This window comes from Hyperolius riggenbachi, chromosome 3 (assembly GCF_040937935.1).
Source record: "Hyperolius riggenbachi isolate aHypRig1 chromosome 3, aHypRig1.pri, whole genome shotgun sequence".
In the NCBI taxonomy this organism is placed as follows: domain Eukaryota; kingdom Metazoa; phylum Chordata; class Amphibia; order Anura; family Hyperoliidae; genus Hyperolius; species Hyperolius riggenbachi.
Window position 1 is genome coordinate 492,066,171 of NC_090648.1, and position 27,508 is coordinate 492,093,678.

Below are 27,508 nucleotides of genomic sequence, written 5' to 3' on the forward strand. Positions count from 1 at the left end.
ATATATTCCGTATCCGTCCCTTCCTCACACAAGAAGCCACCAAAATGCTTGTTCATGCCTTAATCGTCTCCCGCCTAGACTACTGCAACACCCTGCTCTGTGGCCTACCAAAAAACAGGCTAGCACCTCTCCAATCCCTTCTAAATTCAGCGGCCCGCCTCATTCACCTTTCCACACGCTCTTCCGATGCAGCCCCACTGTGCCGTTCTCTCCACTGGTTACCCATTACCCAGAGGATCCAGTTCAAACTCCTGACTCTAACATACAAAGCCCTCCACGAGTTGTCTCCTCCATACATCTCCTCACTAATCTCAAGATATTGTCCCTCCCGCAACCTCCGCTCCTCCAAAGAAATTCTCCTGGCCTCTAAGCTGATCACCTCCTCTCATGCTCGCATCCAGGACTTTACACGAGCATCATCCCTTATCTGGAACTCTCTTCCACAGCCTGTACGTCATGCTCCAAACCTGGACATCTTCAAACGCACTCTTAAAACACACCTTTTCAGACAAGCTTATAACATTCTATAGCCCTTATTTACTTATCTGTCACAATGTAATCAGAGGCAAAGAATCACTGCCTCATCCATCCTCCACCCCCTTACCTAGTGTGTCCCCCACAACCCATTAGATTGTAAGCCCGCAAGGGCAGGGTCATCCTCCTAATGTTTACTGTTCTTGTAACAATATTTGTGCTGCTTGGAACTCTGCTGTACATTTGTTAATAGTATCTATGTTCCCCCTGTCGTCTTATTGTGCTTTGTAAACGCTGCGGAATATGTTGGCGCTATATAAATAAAAAATAATAATAATAATAATTAGCCCAGCATCCCAGCTGCATACATTTGCATGTAAGTCAGTATTAGTGGCATGTCATTGACAATTGCTACTCACAGAATTATTATTATGATGTTTTACTTATAACATTCCAACAGCGGTAAACAAACTCACCTATTAAAGCGGACCTGAGTTCGGAACTTCCTCTCTGCAATAAAAGATAAGCAACAGCATAACAACCTTCAAAGCAGGGCCGGGCCAAGGCATAGGTTGGAGAGGCTCCAGCCTCAGGGCGCAGTGTAAGGGGGCGCAGAATTCATTCAGCTGTCATTCCTAATAGTGTTTGAAGCAGAAAGAAATAAGAAAAGGGGATACATGGAAGTGACTGCAAGCCAGATAACTACATATTAAGGTGTTGGGGAGGTTGTGGGCCCTGTGGCGCCTCTTAGTCTAATAGCAATCAGTGTGTGACGGCTGGGGTGGCAGGGATGGAGGGGCGCACTTTGGGGTCTCAGCCTTGGGTGCTGGAGGACCTTGTCCCGGCTCTGCTTCAAAGAAAAACATAAGAAAAACAAAAGTTTGCTTTTTTAAAACAGAAAGAATTTGTGATAATTCAGGTTGGAGTGAGCTTGAGATGTCTCCCAGTGCTTCACTGCTAAATATATGCAAATTAACCATGGTTACCCTTAGAAGCTAAACACACCTCCAGAACCGCTGGAATGCAATGATGTGTCAGCTTGTTAATTTGTACAGAGCCATAATAATCCAACATGCATACAGACTGTTTCGGATTGGTTGATCCTCATCAGTGCATGGCATGGATTCATTTGGCTCTATTAACCACTTAACGACCAGCTAACGCCCATAGGCGTCGGCAGGTCTTAAGTGGTTTGCCATGGAAACGGCCGCTCGATCGAGCGGCCTTTCCATGTCAGTTCACGGAGGGTGTCTCCGTGAGCAGCCGGAGAGCCGCCGATCGCGGCTCGCCGGCAAAATGTAAACACGCGGGGAAGAAATCCCCGCTGTTTACATCATACGGCGCTGCTGCACAGCAGCGCCGTGACGTAGATCGTCGATCCCCGGCCTCTGATTGGCCGGGGATCGCCGGCATATGATAGGCTGTAGCCTATCCTTCAATGCGCAGGACGGATATCTGTCCTGCACAGCCCATGGAGGGAGAGGGAGGGACGGGAAGGCAGGGAGCGCCGAAAACGCTGCGGAGGGGGGCTTTGAAGAGCCCCCGCAAAGCGCAGCAAGCCAGCGGCGATCAGACTCCCCCAGCAGGACATCCCCCTAGTGGGGAAAAAGGGGGGTAAGTCTGATCGCCCTGGCTAAATCCTGATCTGTGCTGCGGGCTGGAGAGCCCACGCAGCACAGATCCTGCAAAACACCCCTGGTCCTTAGAGCCAAATTAATCCATGCCATGCACTGATGAGGTTCAAACAATCCGAAACAGTCTGTATGCATGTTGGATTATTATGGCTCTGTACTAATTAACAAGCTGACACATCATTGCATTCCAGCGGTTCTGGAGGTGTGTTTAGCTTCTAAGGGTAGAATGGTTAATTTGCATATATCCAGCAGTGATGCCCTGGGAGACATCTCGAGCTCACTCCAACCTGAATTATCGCAAATTCTTTCTGTTTTAAGAAAGCAAACTTTTGTTTTTCTTAGCATTTTAGTAAGGGGGCTTTTAGAACCATTGTAGTCCCTTACACACTCCAATGAGTTCTGGGTCACCATGAGCTTGCTGGTTAGTCTGTACCTAAAGAAAAACATTTATTTGTTACAGCTGATACAAACCCTGCAATAAATCTGCAGTGTGTCTACTTCCTGCTGTAATGAAAGCAGACATATTGTTAACATCTTGTGTTTAAAAATTAGCAGGACTGCTGGGATTCCTGAGCTGACACAGCTGAGAGATCAAATTACACTTGTGATTAGACACAGATGAGGGGAAATTAGACAGGCTACACTCTCTAAATACATACAGGGCGGATTTCTCTCTGTTTTCCTTCTGTCCTGTTCATAGTATTCAGTCTGTTGGCGCTTATATTACATGGAGGTGGTAAAATTGGTCATTGATAGTCCAATCATAATTGGATGTGTGTATGCACCCTTGCAGGCTGGACAGATCAGTGACTCACTGATCACACAGCACAGTAAAGCCTTGTATAGCCATTGCTGTTTATTGAGCGAAAAGATAATTCGTGAGCGTTTCAGCTGACAGTCTGCAGGCAGATGCTGTGACAATCCTGCATGGTGGGCTCAGCCAAGCCATATGTAGTCAGGAGTCTTCGCTTTGTGGTTAGGGGAAAATCGTTTGGCGTCTGGTTGTTTGTTGCCAAAGATTCAGCAGCTGCTGATGACACAAAATATGGCTGTGAGTCAATCCTTTAACAAATCGATTGTTTCTGCAAAAATTGTCTAGTGTGTGTGGGGCATAAAGCGTATAGGTGGCCATGCCTGCGCTGGAGCCGGGAAGGTAAATATTTACATCCCCACTATTCAGGGAGCTTTATCGCCGCCGCCGTGGGACAGAGGAGGGCGGGGGAAGCCTCGATAGGAACCGGAGGCTTCCTCCACCCCAGGTGAGTACCCCCAGGGGAGGTTTTCTTGTTACAGGTTTTCTTTAATGTGTAAATGTACACCCCCCCCCACCACACACACCACCCTTGGTCTGTGCAATTATACATTTCTGTCCTATTTTGCCCACCGCGTGATGCTGAAGGAACCCTGCCAATAATTTTTGGATCTCAAGGACCGCCTGCATTTATTTTGCAGGAGGCATGGACTGTAGAATATAGCTGTGGCTGTTTATTACACTGCCCCCCATTACACTGTCCTTCATTATACTGTCTCCTTATTTTAGTGCATTTTATCAAATGACCTCGCGAAAATCTTAAAATGTAAAATACATGTAAACATATACAAATAAGAAGTACATTTCTTCTGGAGTTAAATGAGCCATAAATTACTTTTCTCCTATGTTGCTGTCTCTTACAGTAAGTAGTAGAAATCTGACATTACCGATTTTGGACTAGCCCATCTCCTCATAGGGGGGTTCTTAGAGTTTCCTTTATTTTTAAAAGCACTTAGTGAATGGCAGTTGCTCCGTCCAACTGCCAAAAAAGTGTACGGTGAGCAGGGCAGCTGGCCAGCATCATTGTATAAATCTTTTTCAGGGAATGTCTTTATAAAGAATAAAGGCCATGCTGAGAATCCCAAGTCCCCCCCCCTCCCCCCCAAAGAGATGGACTAGCCCAAAACCTGTCGGTAATGTCAGATTTCTACTACTTACTGTAAGTGATGACAACATAGGAGAAAAGTCATTTATGGCTCATTTTACTCTGGGAGAAATGTACTTCTTATTTGTATGTGTTTTAAATTTTAAGATTTTCGCGACAGTTCCTCTTTAGGGCTGGTTCAGACGGACGCTTGCAGAGCGTTTACAGCCAGCGTTCAGGGCTTGGTGTTAAACGCTCCCATTCAAGTGAATGGGAGCGTTTGTACCAAGCTTTCAAGCGCGTTTACACAAACGCGGCGTTTGGGTCCCGATTTTCCCTGGCGTTCAAGGAGCCCCTGGAAGCTACATGTAGCTTCCAGGGGAGGTTAACCGCGACGGCTAATGTCCCCCTAGGGGAAGAAAAAACGCGACCGCATCCAAACGCACACGAACGCTGCTGAACGCGACGCCAGCAAACGCAACGCCTCCAAACGTCCGTCTGAACCAGCCCTTAAGGTGCTTATTATTATTTTGCCCCCAATTTAGTGCTTCTTTTTACAGTATCCCCTATTTTATTGTGCTCTATCATACTTCCCCTTACGATGGGGGGAAATGCCACGGAACCCCTGCAGAGTACTCAAGGAACCCTGGTTGAGAAAGCCTGGTCTAAACCAATCTCCCAGGACAGATCGGTCTACTCTACATATATAAAAATCGCTGTGTTTTACCACCGTTGGGACACTTTTTTTAAACGATTCTCATCCGACCCGTCTTTGTTTGTTTTGGGAGACGGTGGTCGAGCGTATGTACAGCGCTTTTAAGGTGGCTATACATCTAATGATGATGGGCAGATTCGACCAAGAGACAAATCTCTCTCTGATCGAATCTGATCAGAGAGAGATCTTTCGGCTGCCCATACACTGCAGGCTGATTCCTGATCAATTACATGCTGAAATCGATCAGAAACAGCCTTGTGACGCCACATCCGATGCCTCCCCAACCCGACACTGTGCGTTCCCCCCTCCCCGTGCCCTATGAACAATACTTTATATGTCCGTGTTCACCTTTGGCTCCGGGCTCCATGCAGACGCGTGCCCCACGTGGTTGCCAGAGTAACATGGGTGCATGTGTGATGTCACACAAGCGCCCATGTTTACCCCGGCAACCACATGGTTTGCGCGTATGGACGGAGCCAGGAGCCAGCGGCGGATGCGGATAGGTAGTGTATAAGGCACATTGAACATTAGGGGTACAGCGTCTGGGTGTTTCATCACGTTTGCTCCTCCCAATATCGCTTGCTGTTTCTGCCACGCCGTCCCCACATCTTGCAGCATGTCTTGAAATCAGTTGCATCGTTGATCGGGCATGCACTTGGCGGCAGCTATTTTGGTCCGATTCAATAATAATTATAGACTGGTCAATCGGCCAACAAGTCGCTAGATGTATGGGTACCTTTAGAGCTTCAACTTCAGGATGCTCCTTTTAAACAATCAGCTATAGAGTGGGGGGTAGAGGAGTGTGAACAGGGTTATAGAGGCAGAAAATATAAAGACAGAAATGGCTTTATTTTAAGGTTAATAACACTTTTATTATTAAGTTCCTATAGATATAAACAGTTGCTGCTCAATCTTCTTATATTAAACCATGGCAACCGTACTGGTGTATAATACATTACACAGAGCAGGAGCCATTGCTTTTCACGTTTAATACCTGCACCAATCTACTGACTGGCGGCAAATCTAAAAACTCCTGACTACCGGTTTTGTTTTGGAAACACCGTGGAACGGCTGTGCTTTATGCACACTTTAAACAAAATAAGCAGGGCAAAATACAGGTATAAATGTTTTCTACCCTTTCAGAATGCAGAGCTGAACCACATGGATTGCATTTTCCCTCCATAAAAATCTTCTTTTTGCCTGTTAGTAAGGATACCTGGAGTAAGTCCTGCGTTTAGGTGTGCAGTGAGTTTGTAGCAGAACAGGGGGTCTGGGGATAGGGGGTGTCAGACCCCCAGAGGGCAGCTATACCCCAGGCTGTCCCCCCAGCACAGACCACTCCTGACTTTTTCCCAATCATGAGAGCTTTGGGCAGCCCCCTCTTCCCTGCAGCTCCTCCTCCCAGCCCAATCTCTGCTGACTCTCTGCTCTGGCAGGACTGATTCTCACCATGAGCCTGACACAAAGGATGCTGCTACTAAGCCTGCTGCCCATCCTGCTGCACAGAGGTGAGTGCCTGGGGCAGGGGCAGCTGGAGGGGGCAGAGGCTGGGGGGTAGGGGGGGGGTGCTCTTTCCTTCAGGGGGGATCTCACAGATCTATGGGGTGAGGAGGATCCCAGCTGGATCCCTGCAGGAATCTTCCCCCTTTGTAGAGTACCCCCCCCCCCCCTTCCTCCCTGCCCCAGATAAACTTACTTTATAACTTTTTTAGTGAACTTTTTTTTAATGATCTGATCAGGAAAAAGAGTGACACAAACAGTGCCTAGTACTGTATGATAGAAGTGAACAAAGAACAATCAGTAGGGGATGTTGGGGAGCGGAGACGGGAAAACTTTTAGGAAGTAAGGGAATGGAAAGGTGCTCGATAGCGGTACAATGCTTCCCTCAGATGAGATCATTCAATCAGATTTTTACAATCGAATTTTACAGAAAATTGTACAGGAAACCATGCAATCTGTGGAGAAAACGATTCTGTGGTCCATTGGAATATAGAATTTGGTCGATTGGATTGTCGGAAGGAAGTGTCCTAATCCACCCGTTTATGGCAACAATCGATAATTAACTTCCGATCACCGACGATCCCACAAATCGAATTGAATGATCGCATTTTAAAGCGGTCAGTAATGGTCCAATTTTCAGCAAATAATCTTTCAAATAATCAGATAATTGTGGTCAGATTGGCAGAAAATAAATGCCCGGTTGACCGAGAATGATTCTTAAAGAGAGTGTTCAACGGCAGTTTTTGTGGATTGGAATTTTTTTTTATAATTGATGGATAGGAAGTACAGATTGTTTTCGTTGATAGTGAAATAATCAATGTTTCTCATCAAAACAATGAACCGCAATGTTGTTTTTTGGTTGGTCGATCGTGATGTCATTAGCCACTTGATCATCGGCCATGCTGATCGATCTTTGCAATCGTTCTCTGTGAGCTGCAGTGTGTCCTGGAGATAAGCGTCTGCACAGCAGCAGAGATTAGTGCAGCAGGGGGTGTGCGCAGAACCTGATCTTACAGATAAATATAAACTATAGTTATATGGAAACTGCCATTATCACAGCTGGTTTATCATTCTGTGTAATTCTGTATTAAATGGAAAATTGAACCATATACTACCATGTGCAGTAGCTGCTCCTGCTTCATATGCAGCCCCCTCTTCCATGTGTAACATCCATGTACAGCAGCCCCTCCCATTCCATGTGCAGCCCCCTCTTCCATGGGTTCTTCATTCATGTCCAGCAGCCCCTCCCATTCCATGTGTAGCCCCCTCTTCAATGTGTAACATCCATGTAGAGCAGCTCCCATTCCATGTGCAGCCCCCTCTTCCATGTGTATCATCCATGTACAGCAGCGTCCCTCCCATTCCATGTGCAGCACTCTCTTCCATGTGTATCATCCATGTACAGCAGCCCCTCTCATTCCATGTGCAGCCCCCTCTTCCATGTGTATCATCCATGTACAGCAGCCCATTCCATGTACATCCCCCTCTTCCATGTGTAACATCCATGTACAGCAGCCCTCTCCCATTCCATGTGCAGCCCCCTCTTCCATGTGTATCATCCATGTACAGCAGCCTCTCCCATTCCATGTGCAGCCCCCTCTTCCATGTGTAACATCCATGTACAGAGCCCCTCCTATTCCATATGCAGCCCCCTCTTTTATGTGTAACATACATGTCCAGCAGCCCCTCCCATTCCATGTGCAGCCCCTTCTTCCATGTGTGACATTTATGTATAGCCAATAGGAGATGGTTATAGGATTTATGTATAGCCCCCTCTCCCATTACATTTGTAGCCTTCTCTTCCACATGTAACATCCATGTAAGCAGTCCCCCTCCCATTCCATGTGCAGCCTCCTATTCCATGTGTAATATCTATGTACAGCAGCCCTCTCCTATTCCATGTGCAGCCCCCTCTTTTATGTGTAACATTCATGTACAGCAGCCCACTCCCATTCCATGTGCGGCCCCCCCTCTTCCATATGTATCATCAATGTACAGCAGCCTCACTCTTCCATGTACAGCAGTCCCTCTACCATTCCATGTACAGCAGCCCCCTCTTTTACAGTATGTGTCTGATCATTGTGAAACAACCTTTCCCTCCCATTCCATGTGAAGCCCCCTCTTCCATGTCTAGCATCCATGTACAGTAACCTCTCTGTTCCATTCCGTGTACAGCAGCCCCTCTCTTCCATGTGTTCCTTCCCATTGGCAGCCTCCCTTTTCCATATGTGACAACACCCTTCCATGGCATAGTCTAGACATGGGAAGATGTATGCGAGTCTAGAGTCAGAAAGAAGGATAAGGGTCTAGATATGGGAAAAAGTGTGAGGGTCTAGATATGGGAATAAATGTGAGGGTCTAGAGATGGGAAGAAGGATGAGGGTCTAGATATGGGAAGAAGGATGAGGTCTAGATATGGGAAGAAGGATGAGGGTCTAGAGATGGGAAGAAGGATGAGGGTCTAGATATGGGAAGAAGGATGAGGTCTAGATATGGGAAGAAGGATGAGGGTCTAGAGATGGGAAGAAGGATGAGGGTCTAGAGATGGGAAGAAGGATGAGGGTCTAGACATGGGAAGAAGGATGAGGGTCTAGAGATGGGAAGAAGGATGAGGGTCTAGATATGGGAAGAAGGATGAGGTCTAGATATGGGAAGAAGGATGAGGGTCTAGATATGGGAAGAAGGATGAGGTCTAGATATGGGAAGAAGGATGAGGGTCTAGACATGGGAAGAAGGATGAGGGTCTAGATATGGGAAGAAGGATGAGGGTCTAGATATGGGAAGAAGGATGAGGGTCTAGATATGGGAAGAAGGATGAGGTCTAGATATGGGAAGAAGGATGAGGGTCTAGATATGGGAAGAAGGATGAGGGTCTAGAGATGGGAAGAAGGATGAGGGTCTAAAGATGCTAAGAAGAACGAGGGTCTAGAAATGGAAAGAAGGACGAGGGTCTAGAGACAGAAAGAAGGGTGAGGGTCTAGAGATGGGAAGAAGGATGAGAGTCTAGAGACAGAAAGAAGGATGAGGGCCTATAGATGGGAAGAAGGATGAGGGTCTAGACATGGGAAGAAGGATGAGGGTCTAGAGATGGGAAGAAGGATGAGAGTCTAGATACAGAAAGAAGGATGAGGGTCTAGAGATGGAAAAAAAATGAGGGTCTAGAGACAGAAAGAAGGATTAGGGTCTAGATATGGGAAGAAGGATGAGGGTCTAGAGATGGGAAGTAGCATGCGGGTCTAGAGATGGGAAGACATATGAGGGTCGCTGGTGCGTACATTTTTAAGCAACCCTACATCGCCATAGACATACATGACTTACGGTCCACCGCACATTGCCGCAGGTTGGTGCAGAACCGCGTGCTAACGTAGATCTGTCCTTGCATCAGGGATGTGGTGAAAACGTCACTTTCATTGCATCGTGCTGCACCCCAGTCGGTATGAACGGCCCCAGAGACATTCATTAGGCTGCGGTAAAATTACCACACTGCGCCGCCCGATTGTGAAAGGGCCCTAAACTAACTACTGTGTAATGTTGGCACTGGCAGAAAGTGAGGCCTGGTGCTGGTATTCCGGTACTGAAGTAGTTTTGATGCAGATGCCATCGGCTGTGACGGACATGGTAGAACTCAGAGTCTAATGTTATATTCTACCTGTGTCTGTGTGGGTTTCCTCCGGGCACTCTGGTTTCCTCCCAAATCCCCAAAACATACAGATAAGTTAATTGGCTTCCCCCTAAACGGGCCCTAGACTGGGATACATACACTACATGATCATGATACAGACATAGACATGTGACTATGGTAGGGATTAGATTGTGAGCTCCTTTGAAGGAAAGTTAAAGAGAACCTGTACTGAGTAAAAATATTTAAAATAAACACATGAGGTAACTTCAAATGAACATTACATAGTTACCTTGCCATCAGTTCCTCTCAGAAGCTCACCATTTTCTTCTGACAATAATCCCTTCCAGTTCTGACAATATTTTGTCAGATCTGAAATATATCAGTTGCTGTCAGTAAAATATCAGTTGCTGTCAGTTATAGCTGAGAGGAAAACTGATGTACCAGGTAATGTCCATGTTTCCCTATGGTTCAAGTGGGCAATGTTACAGTTTAACTGTGTGCTGACCAGAAAGCTGTTATTGGTAATGGCCATTTTCAAAATGGAGGACGGAAAATTCCCTTGATCGCAGTGAAGATGTGCTGCAGAAGATGTGGGAGCTATGTAAATACTAAATAAAAATAATAATGTTATTGATACCAAACAGGCCATTCGTTTATTTGCAATAATGGAAATAGCCAGTGTGGTCCTGTGTTAGTCATGGAGAGAATCCAAAGGCATAACAACAAAAGTTGTTTAGGTGAGACCTTTCATGACTAACTAACTGTACATGATTTCCTTGCAAGCTTTCGAAACGTTAAGTTTCTTCTTCTCTGATCCAGTTCTCTAACATACCTGAAGAAGAAACTTCAAGTTTTGAAAGCTTGCAAAGAACTCTTGTACAGTTCTTTGTCATTGTCTAGTCATTCAAGGTCTCACCTAAACAACTTATGTTGTTATGTCTTTGGATAATGGGAATAGGTGATGTGCATCATGTTGATTCAGGTGATGCAACCTCTGATTCAGCCTCAAACAACATCCAACCACCCTTCCATTACCCAGAAGCCCTGCCCAGCTCTTGCCCATAATTAATGGCTTCTTCTTCTTCTGGTGGCCTCTGTGATCTTCTTGTCACACCAATTACACACATCAAAACCCCCAAGAATGACACCCATGTAATGTGACAAGTTTCCTAATCCCTGTCCTCCTCTCCAGCCCCAGTGTGTAATTACCATAAGCCAGTGTGTGCTCAGGGGGCTGGGGAGGTGGAGGGGCGAGAAGTGCCTCCTGATGACCCCTCTCCACATGCCACCACCATCAGTGAGGAAATCCAGGCTTCATACCAGGCAAAATTAAAGGCAGGGTTAAGTGTTTACTTCCTGCTCTCACTTCAAAGCCCCCTTTGATAAAGTGTGTTAAAGTGGAGCACTCTGCTGGGAAGACTATTTCACTCCCTCATTGTTGGACTTGTCTCTCTGATCAAAAAAATAGATGTGAAGTTACTTTATCTTCAAAGGCAAGTCACAATTTAGGGAACAGAGAGCCCCTCAGGTAGTGATTAGAGGCGACTTGCTTGAAGCAATTATCACAGATCTGTCTCAGCTCATAAGGACCCGTCTGTCAGTGCCGATTATGGCCACCCTTGTGTACTAGAAGAGTCCTGACTAGATTTAATGTACCAGGGGTCAGGGTAAGTGGGTCAGTGCCCGGTGAGAGAGTTCTGGGAAGATGCCGGTGTACCAGGGATCAGGATAAGGGGGTCAATGCCAGGGAGAGGGTCCTGTGAACATGCCAGTGTATAGGGATTCGGATAAGGGGGTCAGTGTCAGGGAGAGGGTCCTGGGAAGATGCTGATGTACCAGGGGGGCAGGGTAAGGGGGTCAGTGCCAAGTAGAGATTCCTGGGAAGATACCATTGTATGAGGGGTACGCTGGTAAAGGAGTCAGTCGCGCCAATAAAACGGGCGTGGTCAAGCACACTGTGGGCGTGGTCATGGGTGGGGCCAAATATACATGACCTTAGCAGTGATGTAAAAGGTCTGCCGAGGAAGTTTGAGCTCTGCGTAGTGCATCCCCCAAAAATAGATGTAATCTGACAGCATTTCACCAAAAAGACACATAATCTGGTAGAAGTTCCTCCAAAATACAGATAATATGGAAGTGGTTCCCCCAAAATAGACAATGTGGCAGCAGCAGTTCCACCAACATACACATAATTTGGAAGCAGTTCCCCAAAATACGCGAAACCTAGCAGCGGATCACCCAAAATACACGTAACACCCAAAGGACATATAATCTGGCAGTAGTGGTCCCCCAAACATACACAATCTGGCAGCAGTTCCCCAAAATACACGTAATCTAGCAGCAGCCGTTCCCCTAACATACACATAATTTGGCAGCTGTTCCCCAAAATACATAACAGCGGTTGCACAAAAATGCAGAAAATCTGACAGCAGTTCCCCCAAAATAAGTACCCCCAGGTAGCCAGGTCTATAGGTGTCCCCAGTATAAGTAGCCATGAGTATAGTAGTCCCCAGTATATGTAGCCAGAGGTATAGTTGCCTAGTATATGTAGCCAGGGGTATATGTGCCCAGTATATGTAGCCAGTGGGATATGTCCCCAGTATATGTAGTCAGGGGTATATGTGCCCAGTATATATAGCCAGGGGTATATGTGCCCAGTATATGTAGCCAGGGGTATGTATGCCCAGTATATGTAGGCAGGGGTATATGTGCCCAGTATATGTCGCCAGGGGTATATGTGCCCAGTACATGTAGCCAGGGGTATATATGCCCAGTATATGTTGCCAGGGGTATATATGCCCAGTATATGTAGCCAGGGGTATATGTGCCCAGTATATGTAGGCAGGGGTATATGTGCCCAGTATATGTAGCCAGGGATATATATGCCCAGTATATGTAGGCAGGGGTATATGTCCCCAGTATATGTAGGCAGGTGTATATGTCCCCAGTATATGTAGGCAGGGGTATATGTCCCCAGTATATGTAGGCAGGGGTATATGTGCCCAGTATATGTAGGCAGGGGTATATGTCCCCAGTATATGTAGGCAGGTGTATATGTCCCCAGTATATGTAGGCAGGGGTATATGTCCCCAGTATATGTAGGCAGGGGTATATGTCCCCAGTATATGTAGGCAGGGGTATATGTCCCCAGTATATGTAGGCAGGGGTATATGTCCCCAGTATATGTAGGCAGGGGTATATGTCCCCAGTATATGTAGGCAGGGGTATATGTCCCCAGTATATGTAGGCAGGGGTATATGTCCCCAGTATATGTAGGCAGGGGTATATGTCCCCAGTATATGTAGGCAGGGGTATATGTCCCCAGTATATGTAGTGCTAACTATAATCAGAGAAAAAGCATGTGTGCATCAACCAAGTGAACCTGACAAATCTGGCTTTGCAAATTTGGCCTATTGGCTAATCACGAGACATTGCTCATGCAAATAAGCATTTGCTTTCGCATGCCTAAATATGCAGGGTCAAAACCAAAAACCGCAAAACAATCGCCCTGCGGGAATTAGTTCATGCTATACAGCACTATCCAGGGGCGCCACGAGGAGGCTTCCCATTGCCCCCATACAACCGGGGGGCCGCAAGGGTCCCAGGCACTCTCACCGCCTGGAACCCACACAGCGGCACCCCGGAGGTGGAGGCTGGGGGGTGCAGGCGATCTCCCCAGCGTGGCCAGCACCGGGAAGAGCCGCCCGCACACACCTCCCAGGATTAAAAACAGGCACTTACCTCAACGTCCATTGCGTTCTGCTATATGCGCATAACCTGGGCGCGACACATAAGGGGCGGACAGGCGCAAATAGCCTGCTCCAGGGCTCTCACCTCCTAAAACAAGCCACTCACTACCTGCCCTCAGAAGAAAGAAATGCAATGCTAACTATAATCAGAGAAAAAGCATGTGTGCATCAACCAAGTGAACCTGACAAATCTGGCTTTGCAAATTTGGCCTATTGGCTAATCACGAGACATTGCTCATGCAAATAAGCATTTGCTTTCGCATGCCTAAATATGCAGGGTCAAAACCAAAAACCGCAAAACAATCGCCCTGCGGGAATTAGTTCATGCTATACAGCACTATCCAGGGGCGCCACGAGGAGGCTTCCCATTGCCCCCATACAACCGGGGGGCCGCGGGGGGCCGCGGGGGTCCCAGGCACTCTCACCGCCTGGAACCCACACAGCGGCACCCCGGAGGTGGAGGCCAGGGGGTGCAGGCGATCTCCCCAGCGTGGCCAGTATATGTAGGCAGGTGTATATGTCCCCAGTATATGTAGCCAGGTATATATGTCCCCAGTATATGTAGGCAGGTGTATATGTCCCCAGTATATGTAGGCAGGGGTATATGTCCCCAGTATATGTAGGCAGGGGTATATGTGCCCAGTATATGTAGGCAGGGGTATATGTCCCCAGTATATGTAGGCAGGTGTATATGTCCCCAGTAGATGTAGGCAGGTGTATATGTGCCCAGGTAGCCAGGTGTGCCCCCACCCGGAGGGAGCAGAGCAGAGAAGGCGAGCTATGGGGACAGTGGGGATGGGCGGACATCTCCCCCCCCCCCCCATCCCTCACCTTTGTGCTCCCCTTCCTGCCTCTCCCCTCCAGCGTTGTTAAGTGTCGGGCCCGGTGGCGAAAGTGGGCGGAGACTTACCTCGTTCCAGCCGCAAGGGACGCTCCGCTCTGTGTGCGGCTAGTCTGGTCTTCTAGCCGCACACAGAGCGGAGCGTCCCTTGCGGCTGGAAGAAGGCGGAAAGTCTCCGCCCACTTTCGCCGCCGGGCCCGACACTTAACAACGCTGGAGGGGAGAGGCAGGAAGGGGAGCACAAAGGTGAGGGATGGGGGGGGGGGGGAGATGTCCGCCCATCCCCACTGTCCCCATAGCTCGCCTTCTCTGCTCTGCTCCCTCCACACAAGCCAGGGTGAACGGCGTTCACTCTGAAGAAAAAGTGGGTGAACGCTGTTCACCCGCGTCCACGCAGGACTCGACCCCTGCGCTGTACCAGGGATCAGGATAAGGGGGGCAGTGCCTGGGAGAGGGTTCAGGGAAGTTGTCGGTGTACTGGGGGTCAGGGTAAGGGGGCCAGTGCCTGGTAAAGGGTCCTGACTAGATGCTGGTGTACCATGGGTCAGGGTAAGGGAGTCAGTGCCCAGGAGAGGGTCCTGACTAGATGTCAATGTACCAGGGGCCAAGGTAAGGAGGTAAGTGCCTGGGAGAGGGTCCTGGGAGATAATAATAATAATCTGAACATTTGTATAGCGCTTTTCTCCTGTCGGACTCAAAGCGCTCAAGAGCTACTGGGATGTGGTCAGGAGGCCACCCTGCAGTGTTAGGGAGTCTTGCCTTACACTCCTTACTGAATAGGTACTGTCCCTAGCCAGGAATCAAACCCTGGTCTCCCATGTCAAAGGCAGTGCCCTTAACCAGTACACTATCCAGCCACTGCCAATGTACAAGGGGTCAGTGCTAGGGGGAGTGCCCTGGGAAGATGCCAGTATATGGGGGTCAGGATGAGAGGGTTGGTGCCCAGGAGAAGGCCCTGGGAAGATGCCGCTGTACCAGGGGTCAAGGTAAGGAGGTTAGTGCCTGGGAGAGGGTTGAGGGAAGTTGCCGGTGTACTGGGAATCAGAGTAAGGGGTCAATACCTGGGAGAGCATCCTGGGAAGTTGCCAGCATGGTCTGGGGGACACTGGCTGCCTCCTGGGCTTTACATGAATCATTTACAGACATCAACCCCTTTAAAATTCCCCCAGAGTTTATTTGTGTTCATTGGGCAGAAATGTGCTCTAAGCTTTGTTTCCGCATTAGAAAGTATTTTCCGAGTCTCGTCGCTGGAAAGATGGGTGTAACTCATTCAAAACATTCAGGAATTCTGCCGCGCGGCTCCTGGACTTCATAAAAATAGATTATTAGTGAAATGTCGTTTATTCTGAATCCTCCACATCAACTTCCTGAAGACTCTCTCGCAGGCGGGGCTTCTGGAAGTTATAAAAATATGAAACTGATTCATTTAAAGGGAAGCTAAACTTTTTGTGTCGCACAACTTATTCTGCAGCATGTTTACCTTTCCTCTTCATCCTGGGGCTCCAATTGCCTCTCCAGACAAGGCAGCTGGTTCAGAACATGCCTACCTGTAACCATGACAACCGTACAATGGTTGGCGAACACCATACCTCAAATCTTCCTCAGCAGAGTTTGCGCGGCTCATGTGTGGACACTCCCAGTTAGCAGCTTGGGTTCCATCGGTCAGTAATCAGCTCACCTGCTTCATAACAGATTATTTTTCCTCCAAACTTTAGATTTTTTTTTTTTGGGGGGGGGGGGGGATATAACTTAAAGAGACACTGAAGCGGAAAAAAAATTATATTATGATTTGTATGTGTAGTACAGCTAAGAAATAAAACATTAAGATCAGATACATCAGTCTAATTGTTTCCAGTACAGGAAGATTTAAGAAACTCCAGTTATCTCTATGCAAACAAGCCATTAAGCTCTACGACTTTCAAAGTCGTGGAGAGGGCTGTTTTCTGACTTTTATTATCTCAACTGTTAGTTAATTTTTTACTTTTTCTCTGCCAGAGGAGAGGTCATTACTTCACAGACTGCTCTGAAAGAATCATTTTGAATGCTGAGTGTTGTGTAATCTGCACATATTAGAGAATGATGCAATGTTAGAAAAAACACTATATACCTGAAAATAAAAATATGAGAATATTTTCTTTGCTGCTAATCTTCTAGTAATTATTCATAGTACACAACCAATTCATTATATCATATATTTTTTTCCGCTTCAGTGTCTCTTTAAAGGACACCCGAAGCAAAAATAAACTAGTGAAATAAAAATGACTTTTTAAGATATTCCACAGTTTTATTTTATGTTTAAATCTACTTTTTAAGTTTTAACTGTTTTATTATTTTTGCTCAATGACACATTCATTGAAGTATGCCAGAGCTAAAATCTATGAACTATTGACCATTTTTATCTCTTTCCTGCTCTCAGAAGCCATTTTCTGCTAGGAAAATGTTTTATAGTTGTAATTTCTTATCAGTGAGGGTCACACTGTAGTCACTTCCTGTCTGAGTCAGGACTGAGTCAGCCACTTACATACCTGATATTTAACTCTTTCAGGCAGAGAAAGGAAAAAAAAGGAACACAGCAGTAATTTGTGGGCTTGGCACTGTACATACACATGTCTATCTCATCATGTCACATGTCACTTCGGGTATCCTTTAAAACACACCCTAAGTGAGGGGAATATGGAGGCTGCCAAATGTATTTCCTTTTAAATAATCCACATTTCCTGTCTGTCTTGCTGATCCTCTTCCTCTAATACTTTTACCCATACACGCTGAACAAGCATGCAGCAGATCAGATGCTTCGGACTGAAGTCTGACTGGATTAGCTGCATGCATGTTTCAGGTGTGTGATTCAGACAATACTGCAGCCAACAAGATCAGCAGGGCTGCCAGGCAACTGGTATTGTTTAACAGGAAATCAATATAGTAGCCTCCTTATTCCTCTCACTTCAGGTGTATTTTAAAGGGTGACTCCAGTTCATTGCAAAACCTATAGAACATATATCCTCACTATAATAGTCATTCTCATACTAATGTCATTAAATATCGTCTCTCAACTTCAGACTGCAGTTGCTATAGCTGTTGCTGGAAACCATGGAAACAGTATGTGGTTTGGTGTTAGATACCCCGATTTACCCTGTCTCTATGTCTTTGTTTCATTGGTTGCGAAGTGTGCAGAGAGCAGGAAGTTTATGGCATCTCTTTTCACCGTAGTATATTGTTTGTAGTATCGATTGAGAAGGTCAGTTTCTTTAGACTTTCAATAGATTCGATATCTGGGCAGCACGGTGGTATAGTGGGCAGCAGGGTGGTATAGTGGGCAGCACGGTGGCATAGTGGGCAGCACAGTGGTATAGTGGGCAGCACGGTGGCATAGTGGGCAGCACGGTGGTATAGCGGGCAGCACGGTGGCATAGCGGGCAGCACGGTGGTATAGGGGGCAGCACGGTGGCATAGTGGGCAGCACAGTGGTATAGTGGGCAGCACGGTGGCATAGTGGGCAGCACGGTGGCATAGTGGTCAGCACAGTGGTATAGTGGGCAGCACGGTGGTATAGTGGGCAGCACGGTGGTATAGGGGGCAGCACGGTGGTATAGCGGGCAGCACGGTGGTATAGCGGGCAGCACTGTGGTATAGTGGGCAGCACGGTGGTATAGTGGGCAGCACGGTGGTATAGTGGGCAGCACGGTGGCATAGTGGGCAGCACGGTGGCATAGTGGGCAGCACGGTGGTATAGTGGGGAGCACGGTGGTATAGTGGGCAGCACGGTGGTATAGTGGGCAGCACGGTGGTATAGTGGGCAGCACGGTGGTGTAGTGGGCAGCACGGTGGTGTAGTGGGCAGCACGGTGGTATAGTGGGCAGCACAGTGGTATAGTGGGCAGCACAGTGGTATAGTGGTTAGCGCTCTCCCCTTGCAGCGCTGGGTCCCCAATTCGAATCCCAGCCAGGTCAACATCTGCAAGGAGTTTGTATGTTCTCCTCATGTCTGTGTGGGTTTTCTCCGGGCACACCGGTTTCCTCCCACCCCCCAAAAAACATACAGATAAGTTAATTGGCTTCCCCCTAAATTGGCCCTAGACTATGATACACACACGCGTCCATCTAAAAATGGCGCAGGGAGATAAATGGCGCACTGTTCTGCCAATAAATGTATTATAAAACGCTATAATACATTAAAACGGTAAATAGCGTTTTATGATACATTTATTGCAGAACGGTGCGCTATTAAAAAATGCAGTGACCGGTTATAGGCAGCGGGGGTTCCCCCAACCCCCGCTGCCTATAGCCGGTCCCTGCATTTTTTAGAGAGGCAGCGGGACACTGGAGGGAATAGGCATAGGTGAAGGATGTGTGCAATATGCATACATTACCTTGTCCCCGGCCGGCGATCGCTCCTTCCCTCCGCTCCTTCACTTCTTCCGTTAATTTGCTGTAGTCCTGCAGCCGGCCAATCACCATGCGGGGACTGTAACCACAATGGTGATTGGCCGGCTACAGCAAACTAATGGAAGAAGTGAAGGAGCGGAGGGAAGGAGCGATCGGCGGCCCAGGACAAGGTAATGTATGCGTATTGCACACATCCTCCCCCGCTGCCTATTCCCTCCAGTGTCCGCTGCCTCTCTCCCCACCGACCCCCTCTGGTCTCTGCATTTTTTAAGACTAATAACGCTATTTAGCATTATAAGTGTAAGGCACACTGCCTGCGCCATTTTTTTAACACTTGTAATGCTAAATAGCGTTATATAATGTAAGTCTATGCGGCACCATTTTCATTCCCCTGGCGCTGTGCGCTATTTTTATCTGTCACGACACACACTACATAGACATAGGACTATGGCAGGGATTAGATTGTGAGCCCTTCTGAGGGACAGTTAAAGAGAAACTCCGACCAAGAATTGAACTTTATCCTAACCAGTAGCTGATACCCCCTTTTACATGAGAAATCTATTCCTTTTCACAAACAGACCATCAGGGGGTGCTGTATGGCTGATATTGTGGTGAAACCCCTCCAACAAAGAAATTCTGAGTAAGTACTCTTGGCAGTTTCCTGTCTGTGAACCTTGTTGCATTGTGGGAAATAGCTGTTTACAGCTGTTTCCAACTGCCAAAAAAACCATGCAGCAGCTACATCACCTGCCAGCAGTAAAAATGTCACCATGTAATAAATGTCAGAATGTAAATCAGTGGTTTATAAGATTTTACAATGGGCAAACACTGACTAAATCATTTATACATAATTATTGTAAAAATGAAGCACTTTTTTTTATTACATTATTTTCACTGGAGTTCCTCTTTAAGTGACAAGATAATATAGTCTGTACAGCGCTGCAGAAGATGTCGGTGCTATATAAATACTACTACTACTAATAATAATATGTATATTTAATCTAACGTAACTAATCTATTGAGAATATTGCAGAGTGAATGGGCACTTTAAGGGCTATGGAAGCATCACCTAAAGCTGGCCATACACGTAAAGGGAACCCCAAGGTAAGAGTCATATGGAGGCTGCCATATTGATTTCCTTGTAAACAATGCTAGTAGCCTGGCAGCCCTGTTGGTCTTCTGGCATAAGTAGTGGCTGAATCAAAAATCTGGAACAAGCATATGGCTAATCCAGTAGCACCTGAGCTGAGTCACTACCCGATCTGCTGAATGCTTGTTAAGGGGCTATGGCTGAACGTATGAGAGGCAGAGGATCAGCAGGACAGCCAGGCAACCGGTATTGCTTAAAAGGACATAAATAATGCAGCCTCCATATCCCTCTCACCTCGGGTTCCCTTTAAGGGCCCATTTCCACTATCGCGAATTCGCATGGGTTTTTCGCATGCAAATTCGCATAGCAATACAAGTGGATGGGACTGTTTCCACTTGTCAGGATTCCTTTGCGGTTTTTTGTGCAGAAAAAATTCGCATGGCAGAGCCATCAGAATTCGCATACCGCATACAGCTATGCGAATCGCATACAATGCATTTAATAGGAAATTCGCATGAGGTTTGGGTATGCGAATTTTCATGCGAATTCGCATAGAAACAATGGAAAAGCACACCAGCACTGCCATGGTTAAATTCGCATACATCGTCATCGCATGAAAATTCGCATGGACCCGCATGCGAAATTCGCATCCGCATGCAAATTTTTACTGCGGCGATTCGCGCCGCACAAGTGGAAATGCAGCCTGAAGGACAACTGTAGTGAGAAGAAATTGAGGCTGCCCTATTTATTTCCTTTTAAACAATACCAGTTGCCTGGCAGCCCTGCTGATCTATTTGGCTGCAGTAATGTCTGAATCACACCAGAAACAAGCATGCAGCTACTCTCGTCAGATCTGACACTAATGTCAGAAACGCCTGGGCCCACAAGCAATTTACTTTTTAACCTGAGTTTTCTCCTAGGATTTAATTTTTAATCTTCTATTTAAACTATTTTTCAGGACTCTGCAATTAAAATAGGTTAAAAAGTGCTTTATTTGAAGTATTTTCATGCTTTTTGGTGGCGTAAAAGGCATTTTATTGACAAGTTTGAAAATATCATCTAGGAGAAAACTGAGGAGAAAAAAATAATAATTGCATACGGGCCTGATCTGCTGCATGCTTGTTCAGGGGCTATGCGGCTAAAAGTATTATAGGCAGAGGATCAGCAGGATAACCAGGTAACTGGTATTGCTTATAGGGAAATAAATATGGCAGCCCCCATATCCTTCTCCCTTCAGTTGTCCTTTAACCAATATTTGAACTTCATCCCAATCAGTTTCCGACACTTCCTCTCCCATGACAAAATCTTTACCTTTTCTTGAATAGATCATCAGGGTGGTCTGTATGGCTGTATGGCTGATATTGTGGGGAAACCCCTCCCACAGCGTGATGTCATGACCGTGGTCCTGACAGTTTCCTGTCTGTGAACTTCGCTGCATTGTAGGAAATAACGGCTTTTTCCATCTGCCAAGCAAGCAGTATCTCCCTCTGTGCATAGAACTCTCAGTAATGAACATTCTGTGCAGATCACCTGGTAGAACTAAAGATGTCACCACCAGTGATAAATTTCAGAATGTAAATCAGGGAGAGGAAAGATTTTACAATGGGCAAACAATCCTCTATAATAATCCCTAACTGTCCCTGCGTCATCCTTCCTGTGTGTCCGTGGGTTTTTTGTACGGCGCATGTGCGCAGTACAGACCGTTGGGACAGGATGATGGGTCAGGGAGCAGGGCGGGCGGGTGCGCTTGAACACTGACTGGCGGCGGTGGCGTGAAGAGACCTAGAGCCCATTTTTAAACGGGCTTAGGTCAACTAGTGACTAAATAATCTATAAATGAATATTATAAAAAATAAGCAATTTTATTAAGTTATTTTCACTACAGTTCTTCTTAAAGTGCACCAGAGGCGTCAGCTATTTTTTTACTTACTTAGGGCTTCCTCCAGCCCCATAAGCATGGATGCATCCCTCACCGTCGTCCCGCATGCCTCTGTTAAGCGGCAGTCAGGTCCGGTATTTGGCTCAGTGATGTCAGCAGGGGGCCTTCTAAGCATGTGCAGAAGACCCCGGTTGACGTCACTGAGTCAGACTGAACCTTCTAAGCATGTGCAGAACACCCCGGATGACGTCACTGAGTCAGACTGAACCTTCTAAGCATGTGCAGAAGACCCCAGCTGACGTCACTAAGTCAGACTGAACCCGACTGAGCCAAATACCGGAACTGATTGCCACTTAACGGAGGCATGCGCCGTCCTCCCATTAATCGCTTTAATAGCTGACGTCTCTGGGTTTCTTTAAGATGTGTACCCACAAGAAGACTGCAGAAGATGGATTGGGGAAGTACCAGCAACCCGCGATCTGACGAACGATTGTTCCCCTATCCATCTTCTGCCGTGGGTATGCGCGACGGCACAAGACAAGTGCAAGTCTACGGGGATCGGAAAGGTCGACCGCGATCGCGACCGTCATGATGGTCATGATTGCCACCACACATCGCTAAACATTGTTCAACTAATTTAAGTTAAAGGATGTTACAATATGTTGCGTGATACCATGGAAAATGGTCGCTAGTTGCGAAATGCCGCCGGAACAATCTTGTGGTGGGTACGGGCCCTAAGAGATTGCCACCAGATGTGGCAAAATTATCAGTTCCTCTCTAATAGAGATCGATTCAGAGCAGGACTGATTCCTACCACACACAGCTCATCGATTTTCAATTGATTTTAGCAGGTAATCCATTACAAACTGATCCAACCGCAGCCATGCACTGTTCACCGCTATGGCCCATCAATAGACTTTTGCCCCGCCTACTAATGAATCAGATTTTTTTATCCTGTCCCATTGATACTTTCGGACAATTTTTGGTCAAAATCAATTGAAATTAGATTAATCAGATTTTTCAGAGGAATCGATTCCCATCACATTTGATCAAGGTGATCGAATCTGCTAGGAGGGAATCCGCCAGGAATCCACTGTCCGGAAGCTGACCCCCATGTGGTCTCCCCCCCCCCCCCTCCCCTGAACACATTTGTGTAGTTTGAGGACAGGAGCCGCTCTCACAAGTGTTGCTTTGATGTGTGGTTGGAATGAGAAGGAAAGTAAATACTCCTGATGTTTCTGTCAGTTCAGCACCTCTCTGTGTAAACAGATTGGGTGACAAAAATCCCCCAAAGACCAATTTGACCAAATGCAGCTCTTCAGAGCCTCTCAAAGTTACTCCCTGCTGTCATTTTGTCATCAAAGTGGACCTGAACTCAGAGCTTCCTCTCTGCTCTAAAAGATAAGCAGCAGCATAGTAACCTTTAAAGAAAAGCATGTATTTGTTGCAGCGGATACAAATTCTGCAATAAATCTGCATTGTGTCCACTTTTTGCTTTCATGGGGGTGACCAAGGTATTATATCCTTTTGATCTAAGATTGTGGGGGGTGTGATGCAGTTGCAGTTCAGGTGTTCAGGGCCCAGATTGTGCAAGGATTTGAATGTCAGTAAGCCAATCTTAAACAAAATTCTCCATGTTATCGGTAGCCAGTGGAGTGAGCTCAGGGTTGGTGTTATGTGGCAATGGCGGTGTTGGCTCGTTAACAGCCTTGTGGCGGCATTCTGTAGTAATTGCAGGCGGCGTAAGTCTATCTTTGGAAGGCCTGTGCAGAGAACATTGCAGTAGTCCAACCTAGATGTAATGAAGGTATGAACTAGGGTTGGAAGATCCTCTGAAGGAATGAGGTGTTTAATCCTTGCAATATTCCATAGGCCTGGAACCCACTAGCATCGCTTTTCTGAGCGCTTTGTGATTTGAGAAGCTCTTGCTAATGTAATGCTATGGGTGTGATCTCACTTGAGCGATGTGATGTTATAGAAATCCCCCTTAGCATTGCATTAGTGAGAGCTTTTTCAAATCACTAGCGCTTAGAATAGGCTGCTAGTGGGTTTGAGCCCTCAGGTGAAAGAAGGAATGTTTCACAACAGCTGAGATTTGATTCCCGAAGCTTAATTTCCCATCAATCAGTACTCCCAGGCTGCGCACACAGTCTGAGTGGTTCAGGTCTGAGCTTCCTATCTGGTGCTGGCTGGGACTGGAGCTGCTTTGCAGTCGAGTGCTGACCTTCGATAACAAGAACCTCAGTTTTGTCAGCATTTAGTTTTAGCCAGTTATTATTCATCCACTCCTGAAGCTCAACTAAACATGCGTTTGTGGGGTAGGGTCTGTGACGCCAGGTTTGAATGATAACTAAGCTGGGTGTCATCAGCATAGCAATGATATGTCAGGCCATGTTTTTGTATGATTTCTCCAAGTGGCAGCATGTATATGGTGAACAGTACAGGGGATAATATTGCGCCGTGGGGTGCACCATATTTTAGTGGTACAGGGTTGAAGAGGAAGGCTACCCTTTGTGTTCTGTCAGCCAGGAAGGAGTTGAACCACTGGAGAACAACGCCATCTACGTCAAAGTACTCTTGTAGCATGTTAAGCAAAATTTCATGATCAACTGTGTCAAAAGCCGCTGAGCGGTCAAGCAAAATCAAGATGGAACATTGACCTTTGTCTCTTGAAATGAGCAGATCCTTGCAAATCTGGGTGAGGGCTGTTTCACAGCTGTGATATTTCCTGAAGCCAGATTGAAGTGGTTGAAGGATGCTGTTTGTGGTGAGCCTGGCTTCAAGTTGGAGGTAGACAGCCTTTTCAATAACTTTTCCCAGAAAGGGGAGGTTGGAGACAGGTCTGTAGCTGTTTGGAGCATCTGGGTCTAATGGTGCTTTCTTGAGTAGCGGCCTGACGATTGCTTCTTTCAGACACGTGGGAAACCTCCCATGTAAATAACAATGGCTTCTGCCCTGATCGGCTAATCCTGCATCAGAATCATTTTTTATTCGCCAAGCACGACGATGTCATGGTCGGAATTGTTCCTGGCAACATACAGAGTACAGATTTGGGCTTACGGTGAGTGTTGGAACTTCTGAGCTGGCTACAACTCATGCAGCACCAGCTTATAACACTAGAGGAGTTTCCCTTTAAGATGGACTTTGAACGTCTCCTCCTTACAGCTGATATCAGTCTTAATATTGATATTATGTCATCAGGACAGGCTTTTGGAAGCTTTACATGAAGATCTGGAATAGAGATCTCACAACAATGGGATGATTCCTCAGATGGAAGAATGAGGACTTGACAACAGCTGATACCTGCTGTCTGAGTATTAGCTTTCCATCCAGGATCACCCCCAGGTATCGCAGAGTCTCTACTCTGCACGGCATCTCCCCAATCGCTAGTTTATAGTGGGGAGAATTTTGGACTTACATACCTGACCTACCACCAACACCTCTGTTTTGCCAGAGTTCAGCCTCAACCAGCTGGTGTTCATCCAGTGTTGTAATTCCACTAGAAAGACACTAATAGATGCCGATGGGTCTTGATACCGGAGAGGATTAGAAGGTTGTATCCTCCCACAATGCATTGCAGGAGCTCCAACGTGTCGACCAATAGGAATTCATCAGGAAGATTTCCCAGTAAGAAGTTCAGTATATATGGTTGGGGAGGGGGTAGCTGGTGAAGGGGTAGTTGGAATAGGGGGAGGAGGTGGTTGTGGAGGGGGTCGGTGGAATAGGGGGAGGGGGTAGTTGGAATGGGGGAGGGGATAGTTGGTGTAGGGGGTAGCTGAAATAAGGGGAGGGGGTAGATGGTGTAGGGGGTAGTTAGAATAGGGGGAGGGATAGTTGGTGGAGGGGGTAGCTGGAATAAGGGGAGGGTGTATTTGGGGAGGGTGTATTTGGAATTTGGAGAGGGGGTAGTTGGATTTGGGGGAGAGGGTAGTTGGTGGAGGGGGTAGCTAGAATAAGAGGAGGGTCTAGTTGGGGAGGGTGTATTTGGAATTGGGAAGGGGGGTAGTTGGAATAAAGGGAGAGGGTAGTTGGTTGAGGGGGTAGCGGAACCAGAGGCTGCAATAGCAGCATAGGGGGCGATATACAGGCTGGGAACGCGAACAATCACTCACGCTCCCATGCCTGTCGGCCGGTGACGGCCAAACCGGAAGTGTTCGCCGGCGGGTCATGGACCATCGGAGCGGGGCTGCGAGGGCACCGATCGGCTGCAGGGGGCTGAGGGAAGCCCCAGGTGAGTTCATCTCATTTTTTTTTGCCTGGCTTTAGGTTCACTTTAAGTTTTAGCCAGTTATTATTCATCCACTTCTGAAGCTCAACTAAACATGCGTTTGTGGAGTAGGGTCTGTGACGCCAGGTTTGAATGATAACTATAGCTGGGTGTCATCAGCATAGCAATGATATGTCAGGCCATGTTTTTGTATGATTTCTCCAAGTGGCAGCATGTATATGGTGAACAGTAAAGGGGATAATATTGCGCACTGATGTACACCATATTTTAGTGCTACAGGGTTGGAGAGGAAGGGCCCTAAAGGTCCTTTTATCTCGGCTCTGCCTGTTCAGTAAGCCAGCACCTATTCAGTAGGAGACCTTTGGCAAGTCTCCCTAACACTGCTACTGCCTATAGAGCGCGCCCTAGTGGCTGCTGCTCTGGCGCTTTGAGTCCGCCAGGAGAAAAGCGCGATATAAATGTTATTTGTCTTGTCTTGTCTAAAGCCCCATACTCACGGGCTACAATTGTCGCCGCAACCACGTGGCACGCGCATGTTGCGGCGACAGGTCGCCTGTGAGTATGGCGCGCGCGCCCCGAACCGTCGCTGCTGTCGCCAGGTGATTGCCGCGGTCAATCGCCTGGTGACAGTTGCCGCCGCAACTTCGCCGCAATTGTCGCTAGTCCGCGTGTGTATGCGGATTAGCGACAGCAACCAATAGGCAGTGCACGGAGTTTCCGGCGGGGGGGAGGAACGTCGGCGACAGCTTCCGTCACACCACTAATCCCTCTTCCGCAGTGTGTATGCGGAGGGACCCGGCGATGACCTGTCACCGATCTGTCGCGCACATGCTCCCGTTTGCTAGCGACTAGCTACATTTGTAGCTCATGAGTATGGGCCATAAGGCTACCCTTTGTGTTGTGTCAGCCAGGAAGGAGTTGAACCACCGGAGAACAATGCCATCTACGTCAAAGTACTCTTGTAGCCTGTTAAGCAAAATTTCATGATCAACTATGTTGAAAGCCGCTGAGAGGTCAAGCAAAATAATGGGAGGGTGTAGTTGGGGAGGGTGTATTTGGAATTGGGAGAGAGGGTAGTTGGTGGAGGGGGTAGCTGGAATAAGGGGAGGGTGTAGTTGCGAAGGATGTATTTGGAATTGGGAGAGGGGGTAGTTGGATTTGGGGGGAGAGGGTAGTTGGTGGAGGGGGTAGCTGGAATAAGGGGAGGGTGTAGTTGGGGAGGGTGTATTTGCAATTGGGAGAGGGGGTAGTTGGAATAGGAGGAGAGGGTAGTTGGTGGAGGGGGTAGTTGGAATAGGAGGAGAGGGTAGTTGGTGGAGGGGGTAGCTGGAATAAGGGGAGGGTGTAGTTGGGGAGGGTGTATTTGCAATTGGGAGAGGGGGTAGTTGGAATAGGAGGAGAGGGTAGTTGGTGGAGGGGGTAGCTGGAATAAGGGAAGGGGGTAGATGGTGTAGGGGGTAGTTGGAATAGGGGGAGGTGTAGTTGGAATAGGGGGAGGG

General features: G+C 47.3%; 1 protein-coding gene across 2 annotated transcripts in view; it reads left to right on the plus strand.

Moving 5' to 3' along the window:
* The first annotated feature begins 6,112 nt into the window (after positions 1-6,112).
* The window catches only part of FBLN1 (fibulin 1), a 112,885-nt gene continuing 91,489 nt past the window's right edge, over positions 6,113-27,508 (plus strand). The window contains exon 1 of one of the 2 annotated variants that reach the window (XM_068278207.1): positions 6,113-6,226. In XM_068278207.1, the coding sequence (XP_068134308.1) occupies positions 6,169-6,226 (58 nt within the window). In that variant the 5' untranslated portion in view covers positions 6,113-6,168. The remainder of the gene's footprint in view (positions 6,227-27,508) is intronic. The other variant, XM_068278208.1, reaches the window with a different exon arrangement.